The 7,485-nt window shown below is 32.4% G+C and overlaps 2 protein-coding genes across 3 annotated transcripts in view; one reads left to right on the plus strand and one right to left on the minus strand.

Annotated features, from left to right (window-relative positions):
* The window catches only part of plaa (phospholipase A2-activating protein), a 7,040-nt gene extending 4,128 nt beyond the window's left edge, over positions 1–2,912 (minus strand). The window contains exons 1-4 of the mRNA XM_024288501.2: positions 2,666–2,912; positions 2,124–2,317; positions 1,930–2,030; positions 1,415–1,535 (exon numbers count right to left, since the gene is read on the minus strand). Of these exons, the coding sequence (XP_024144269.1) occupies positions 1,415–1,535; positions 1,930–2,030; positions 2,124–2,317; positions 2,666–2,814 (565 nt within the window). The 5' untranslated portion in view covers positions 2,815–2,912. The remainder of the gene's footprint in view (positions 1–1,414; positions 1,536–1,929; positions 2,031–2,123; positions 2,318–2,665) is intronic.
* Positions 2,913–3,252: 340 nt separating this feature from the next.
* The window catches only part of zdhhc21 (zinc finger DHHC-type palmitoyltransferase 21), a 10,733-nt gene continuing 6,500 nt past the window's right edge, over positions 3,253–7,485 (plus strand). Inside the window, exons 1-4 of one of the 2 annotated variants that reach the window (XM_024287448.1) lie at positions 3,253–3,351; positions 6,012–6,173; positions 6,285–6,383; positions 6,509–6,620. In XM_024287448.1, the coding sequence (XP_024143216.1) occupies positions 6,020–6,173; positions 6,285–6,383; positions 6,509–6,620 (365 nt within the window). In that variant the 5' untranslated portion in view covers positions 3,253–3,351; positions 6,012–6,019. The remainder of the gene's footprint in view (positions 3,352–6,011; positions 6,174–6,284; positions 6,384–6,508; positions 6,621–7,485) is intronic. The other variant, XM_024287450.1, reaches the window with a different exon arrangement.

The raw sequence follows: 7,485 nt of genomic DNA on the forward strand, positions 1-7,485 counted from the left end.
GTTTTCTTTTTTAACAACTACGTCGTTTTTAGACAAATTTTTTTAAAACGATATGTTTTCTTGGACATAGTTGCAGCAGAGCAGGCAGAAGTTCATTAAAAAGTCACCTCCAAGTTGTGGGTGGGACCACTGGGGCGGAGTAACCCCACCCCCTTTCCCCTTCCTGTTGCTGAGAGCTTAGAGAATTTAGCTTGCTGCCCACCCAACGTATTTCTACTCAACAAATATGCTCTTTTTCAGACGGCATTTTTTCATCTGCTCCTAATTCACAATGATTTGAATAAAGAAATACATAAATGTGAGCATTATTTTCTTAATATACGTCTTCTTTTATCAGAGAAATGCCACAAGAGTGATCTGCAGAAGTCATTTCCCAGAACACAGCACAGATTTTTTTTAATTTTGGCTAAAAGTGGCATAATGTTAATTTAAAAATAAGACAGCGGGAACGTTTTTGAAGTAAATCAGAAGATGATAGGAGAGGGACTTTAGGAATACTCCAGATAAGAGGTGAAAGAGGGGGAGCAAAGCTAATAGATGTTTCTACAGTTGAGATAAATACTAACTATAGTGGTTGAAGCTTCTTGAGTGTAGGACTGAAAAGGTTTGGCACAACTTTGTTATTACACTATGTTTTTTTTTTCTTTTTTTTTAAGAGAAGCTCCTGATCTTAGCACCTCTAGTGGAGGAAAGTTCACACTAAAATGAGTTGTCCCATATAAATAAGGGTCAAAATAAATACCCTTATTTCTTACTGTGCTGTGTTAATGATGCATTTACTGTACTTTCAAAATGTCTTTTTGCAAGCACTTACTTATTTTTATTTAAGCAAAGAAAAAAAAATCAGACAATTACCACACTTTAATTCGTGGCTAAAAATGCTATGTAATTATTTGTTTGATTTAAAACAAACTGCTATATGACTTCCTTAACTTTCTTTTATAAATCTGATTCTGTTAACTGCACAACTTGGTGCACAGGGATCAGTAGCAGGACAAAAACAGGTAAATAACATTTTTTCTTCTTTATGTAGTTTGGTTTTATAGGACAATGGTTTGCAGTTAGTGCTTGGGCAACTAGCAGGTGACATAAAACAATTACAAAGTTTTTAGCTCAGTCCATGTGTGATTTCATATTTTATGACATAATTATAGGGATGGGTACCAAGGCAAGTTTATTTGTATCACATATTTCATGTACAAAGAGCATTTAAAGTGCCTTCTATAAATAATTAAAAGAAACAATCAAAAGAAATGGTAAAGATCTGATCATTAAAATAGGATTTAAAGAAAGTTAAAAACAACTGAATTTAAACCAAGAATAGATAAACAGTGCGGATGTAAAGTTTAAACACAAACTAATAAAAAAAAAATAAGCTGAGCAGTAGAAGTGCACCCAAAACAGAATTACTCACCTGTAAACGTCCGCTCACATCTGCCAGCCTTCCAAAGTTTTATGGTCTTATCTGCTGATCCAGAAAGCATGAGGCCTTGTTCAGGTAAGACCAACACTGCCCACACTGCTGCAGTGTGTCCCTGAAAAAGCAAAGTCAGTGATCACACTTCTAGAAAAAAATAACACGAGGAAACTAGGGGGTGTAACGATTCATTTTAACAAAATTAATCGTTATTCGTGGTTTCTGATAGGATTTATAGTCAATTTTGGTTCATTTTAAACAAGCCGATTCACTGACCTAAAATTGATCCAAAATTCAACCAGAGTGACTCAGAGATCCAATTCAAAGGATATTTTCCAAGATTGACTTAATTATTTCATTTTGAAATTATTTTATAATTGGGATAGGTCGATTAATAAACCTCCCTAAGACAAATCAATCTGGTTGAATTGTGGGAATATAAATCCATTCATTGATTAATCAGTACACCCAAAATGGAAACTGATCTCTTGCATAAATATACTTCAGTTTACCTGCAAAGTCATCATGCACTTCTCATTAAGCCACACTTTGGCTGTGGTGTCCCATGAACCACTCAAGAGTGTCCCGAACTTCCCAGACGACAGAGTGCAAACTGCAAAAGGGAATAAAGAAAATCAAATATGACTGTCTGTATCCATTATCATCTTGAATTTCTCCCCAAATTTTGTATTAAGGAGCAACTCACCTGTATTTTTGTGACCCTGAAGGGTGTATAGAGGCTGTGGTCGGTCCAGTGAGAAAACACAAATAAGATTATCGTTCCCACCAGTGGCAATCAGTCCCCGGGGATATGTTTCACTGGGGGCAATGATGCACACGCACGATACAAAGTTTGAATGGCCAGCCATACATAGCATCTCCGAGAAGCTTTTATCTGGGCTGGAGAAGAGAAACCACAAACATCCGTTATGAGAAGAAACACTAAAGATGTGTAAAATGAGCTGAATGACAGAGTAGATACAAATAATACCCCAGTATATGGTTCTGGTTAAACACTTCAGTTGCATTATGACAAAGCTAATTTGAGCAACCGTTAGCAACCTAGCCAACACAGCAGTGCATTTTTTTCTTTATTACAAGGATATGACAATAATTAATTCATTAGGATTGAGGGCGGTTGTTGTTACTAAATACTTTTTACGTATATAACCCGTTTTAGCGGTCACAACAATAGTAAGTACCTGACCAAAGTTACTAAGCAGACAGGCTAATGCTAATGCTAGCTACCTTGAGTTCGGCACCCAGACTCTTCCGGTTCGGTCTCGGGACACAGACACGAAGGCTCCGTCCGGAAAAGCAGCAGCTGCGACTCCTCTTACGTCCATTTCGTGGCCCGGGAGGGAACATCTGAGTTTAAATATGTTAGTGGAACTCATTTTGTGTCAACATTAAAATGAAATGATGCTACTTTTGTAGTGCGAAGCTAGCTAGCGTTGTCAACAAGCCGCTAGAAATATTAGCGGAAGTTGAATTGCGTCAGCACACGTCAGATAAGTCTTATTTAGGATATTTTCTTTGGAAGGAAAAAATGATATTTTCTATGCCAAAAAATACAAAAATATTTATTTTAGAAAAATACAACTCAATAAAAAACCTAGGAATAAAATAGTTTTTATATTTTTGATTAAAAACTATTTTTTAATAATTACTTTTAAATTAACATAACGTGTTAAGACTTCAAATAGAAAAAAATATTATTTTAATCATAATAAAAATAATAAATAAACGTATGTTTTAAAAATGTAATAATTATTTTTGCGTAAAACCGGAAGTGACATTTTCTCTACTTTTTTTTAACTAAAGGTGTGTTTGGAGAAAAAAAACTGCATAGGCTCCGCCTAGCTCACGTACGGAGGCTCGGATGAGGAAGTAGCAGCAACGTCGATTCATTTTCAAGACGAGCAGCATAAAAAGTAAGGATTTTTAAAATTCAACATCTTAATTGATGGCTAGAATTTCACTTCAGACATATCGTAGTTCAATAAATGAAGCCGGGCGTGTTATTGTTCTGTACAGCTGTGAAGCTAAAGCCAGCACGGGTGTCAGGATGAGTGATGGAGCAGGCGAGGCTTCACAATAACAAGCCTCTTATAATGTAACAAGAAGATTTAAAGGTGGATTTGATGCGCTTAGACTCACCATCTTAATAAAACAGATAAATACATGTACATATATAATCAAAAATGCATAGTTTTTATTTTTTTCCTTATTCCACAACCCTTAATTTATTCTTCCTATTGCCATTTTTAAAAAAAAAACACACACAAATGCAAGCAGTTTTTGCTAATAATAAATAGTGTTTAGGTATTTGGATGATGAAGTGGATTCATCATCTAAAAGCAAAAAACAAACAAACAATCTCGTCTTTAATTACACATTTCTAACATTTTTGTGTCATTTCATAGGATTTGTTAATGTAACAACACCTGTCACAGCATTTCAACACTGGATGTCTACATTTTGTGTTATTGCCACACTTGGAGTCATTTCCTTTGCAATTGTATTGTTACAAATGTCTCAGCATTTCCTTTCTTTTCTTTTTCTTACTTTCTTTTTTTTGTTTTTGTTGTTGTTAGACTTCGTTGAGTTTGGCACCACAAGCTTAAATTTATAGAATAAATCAGAGAGATAAACTGGATAAATAGACATGTCATTTCAAGAACCAGAATCCCTTCTTGTTTATAATTTTCTTAAAAATTAACATAAAATGTAATTTTGATTTTTTTCCTTTTCTTTTTTTTAACCAGGATGTCAAGAACATTTGTTATCACTTTTTGACTTCAATGTTGTTTAGATAAAAAAAAAGCTTTAATCGTTAAGGCTTTGTTTTGTTATTATGATGCTTATCTTTTTTTTATTATTATTCTATGTTTATGTGAAAAATGATTATATTTTCAGTGTGTAAAAATGTATGCATAAAATATAGTGGGACTGTGTGGGAAATTATATGAGTTTCTTCTACCCACTTAAATAAAATGTATTTGAAATAAAAGGATTTCAATCAAAAACTTAAAGTAACTGCATGTAGACAGAGTCGATGCAAAGATTTTATTTCCGATTTTTTAAAAAAACATTTAGAAAGAAAGTATTTTTTTTAAAGCTAATGACTTGTTTAATTTAGTAATTTAGATGTATGTCTAGTTTCTACCGGAGCTTGAACATACTCTCAAGTTTTAAATAACTTCCTTCTTGTGTTGAGTCAAAGCATGTAAAGGTGAAAAAAACACAGATGTCTCAAATGTAAATCTTTTTTTTCATTTATTTTGGTAAATAGATATTTTTTTTATTGAGTTTGAAGTTCATCCCTTTCTTCAAATGTAAAAGTGTTGCTAGTGTTAAACAATAATCAACGTTAACAAAAATAGGGCTGTGCTGAAGCATCATGCTTATCGAATCCCATCAAATAAAATAAAAAAAGCACAGAAACAAAAACTTTACATTACATATTCATATAAATACACATACATGCATATACAAAATGTTACTAATACATAAATTTATTTTACTAGTATCAAGCAATTATTGAATACTTTATTATAACCAAAATTTCCTTGACAGGATTAACTAATATAAAATCTTTATCCCGAAAACTTCAAAGTTTTGTTTTCAAAAACAGAAGAACGTCTCCAATTTGTTCTTGCTTTGCAGGATTCAAGAATAAAAAATATTATCTTACTAGTTTTTCCTTTTAAAAATGTCTGAATTATCAAGACAAACTATTTTTAAAGTTTCCAGGTTTTTTTCAAAAAATATTCACAAACTTTAATGTATTTGATTTTGTAAAAATGTATTTTTAAGTATATTAAAAAAAACAAATGTATTTAATTGTTTTAATTTCTTTTTTGATGTTTAATTCATAGATCAATATTTGTCTTGTTTATATTTCCACAAATTTTACTGGAAGTATTACTGTTGAATATAGAAAATTATGCCTTTTTTACTCAGTATTCTTTTGGTTCTGTGGATTATACCTTTTCTTTTTTTCTATTAGAAGACAAAAAAGAAATATTAAATCTCACAGTTTTAGTCACAGAATGTGACGTTTTGAGGCTTTTTTCATCAGAGATTCTTTGTCTGCATCAACTGACTGGTGATGAGAATAAAAACCAAAGACATGAAGGAAAACTTCACATCTTTAGATGAAAATAAAAATAGAAACAAGGGGTGGCAGGGAAGAAAAAACAGGAAAAAGGGGAATCAGGATTCCATAACAATAGAAATGTTTTCACCTTTAGTCTGTTGTGATCTGCAGACAAACCTGCTTTTGATTCAGGATTTACAGGAAAAGCTATTTGTAGTTCTAAAAGACGACTATACTACAAAACCAGGTCATAGCCCGATGTAGTTTTCTGCTTTTTTAAAGAATGAAAGGCTGAGGGGTGGGGGCCTTCTCACACCTTGACTTCCCTCCTCTGCTGGTTTCGCAACCATTGTGTAATTTCTCTGTTGAAAATGAGCTTTAAAAGGTTGAAACGCAGGTTTCCTTCTCACTTTGTTGTCGTTCCCTGTTGGGTTTTATGTGTAGTTCAGGTCAGGAACCTAAACTAGGTTCTCTGAAACTTATTTTCTCCAGCAGCAGCCATGAAGCTTCGCCTGCACTTTGTGGTGGATCCTATGGGCTGGTTGTGTATCAGTGTTGTGTTTGGGATCTGGTTCTACAACACTGTGTTCGTCCCCAAGTTGGTTCTGCTCCCACACTACGACGAAGGACATATTCCCTGGGTGTTAGTTGTTTGTAAGTATCTTTTTTTCCTGTATTTTTCATTTTTAATCCCTGGTTTTGCTTCTAATTTAACATTTCTCTGATGTGATGATTAATTCCAGCGATTTTTGTATGTTTGTGAAGGTTACTACATAGCATCAGCGCTTTGCTTGATGGCGCTGGTCAGAGCTTCCACTGCAGATCCCGGCCGGCTTCCCGTGGACCCGCACATACCTCACTCCGGTAAAAATGACCGAAAATACCCTCACTTTAAACTGTTTGTCATCTCATACTGATTGATAACTTTTTGTCACTCAAATAGGAAAAATTAAACCATTTATAACTAATTTTATTCATTTTTATAACAGAGCGTGAGCAGTGGGAACTGTGCAATAAGTGCAACCTCATGAGACCTAAAAGGTCGCATCACTGCAGTCGCTGTGGTCATTGTGTGCGCAGGATGGACCATCACTGCCCCTGGTAAGAAAAAAAACTAGTTCTGCAACTTTATGCCAGATTTTTATGTTTATAGTGCAAAACTTTGATCATTTAATGATATGGATGTATAACATCTATAGGAAGCATGTATTGTTCTCTGCAAAACTTTTTACTATGCAAACAAGTTTAAAAAAAAAAACTTTTTTTAGAGTTCTAATATCATAAAAAAGCTTATGACATGAAAGTAAAGCAAGTTTCTTAGATTCTTAGATACATGATCAAATTTATACAAAAATAATTCTGAAAAAACACATCTTAAAGAGAGAAATGTAAATAAATTGAAGACTGTGATTAAAAGTAATAGAAAATCTGAGATTTCTAAAATATTAGATTTCAGGAAAAGAAATTATTTTTGACAAAAAACTAAATAATTCCAAGATTGAAGTAAAAATTTTGGAATAAATATAGTCTTTAAATATTTATTTAAAAAAAGTAATTTAATTTAAATTCCATTTTATTTTGTGACTATAAATATTTCTAAGAATAGTATAGATCTAGGAAATTTAAAATGTTTTAAAAATAATAATAATAATAATAATAAAAAGATGCTCACATTAAAAAAAGTAAGATCTCTATAAAATTATATGTAAAAGCATAAGTATTCAGACAAACATTTCTCATTTAAAAGGTATTTTTATGAAAAAACAAATTTTAAGAATAAAGTGAGAGATTAAAATGAGTATTTTAATAGAAATTTAATTTCTATGAATATATCCTATTTTAACATACTTTAAAAATATAACGTTTTGCACTAATTACTTTGTATTTAAACAAGATTATTTTCAATTGATATGCAAAAATAAAAATAAGTTAAAGCCAAACAATAGGATTAAATGAAATTGCCCCA

This window comes from Oryzias melastigma, linkage group LG18 (assembly GCF_002922805.2).
Source record: "Oryzias melastigma strain HK-1 linkage group LG18, ASM292280v2, whole genome shotgun sequence".
Classification (NCBI taxonomy): domain Eukaryota; kingdom Metazoa; phylum Chordata; class Actinopteri; order Beloniformes; family Adrianichthyidae; genus Oryzias; species Oryzias melastigma.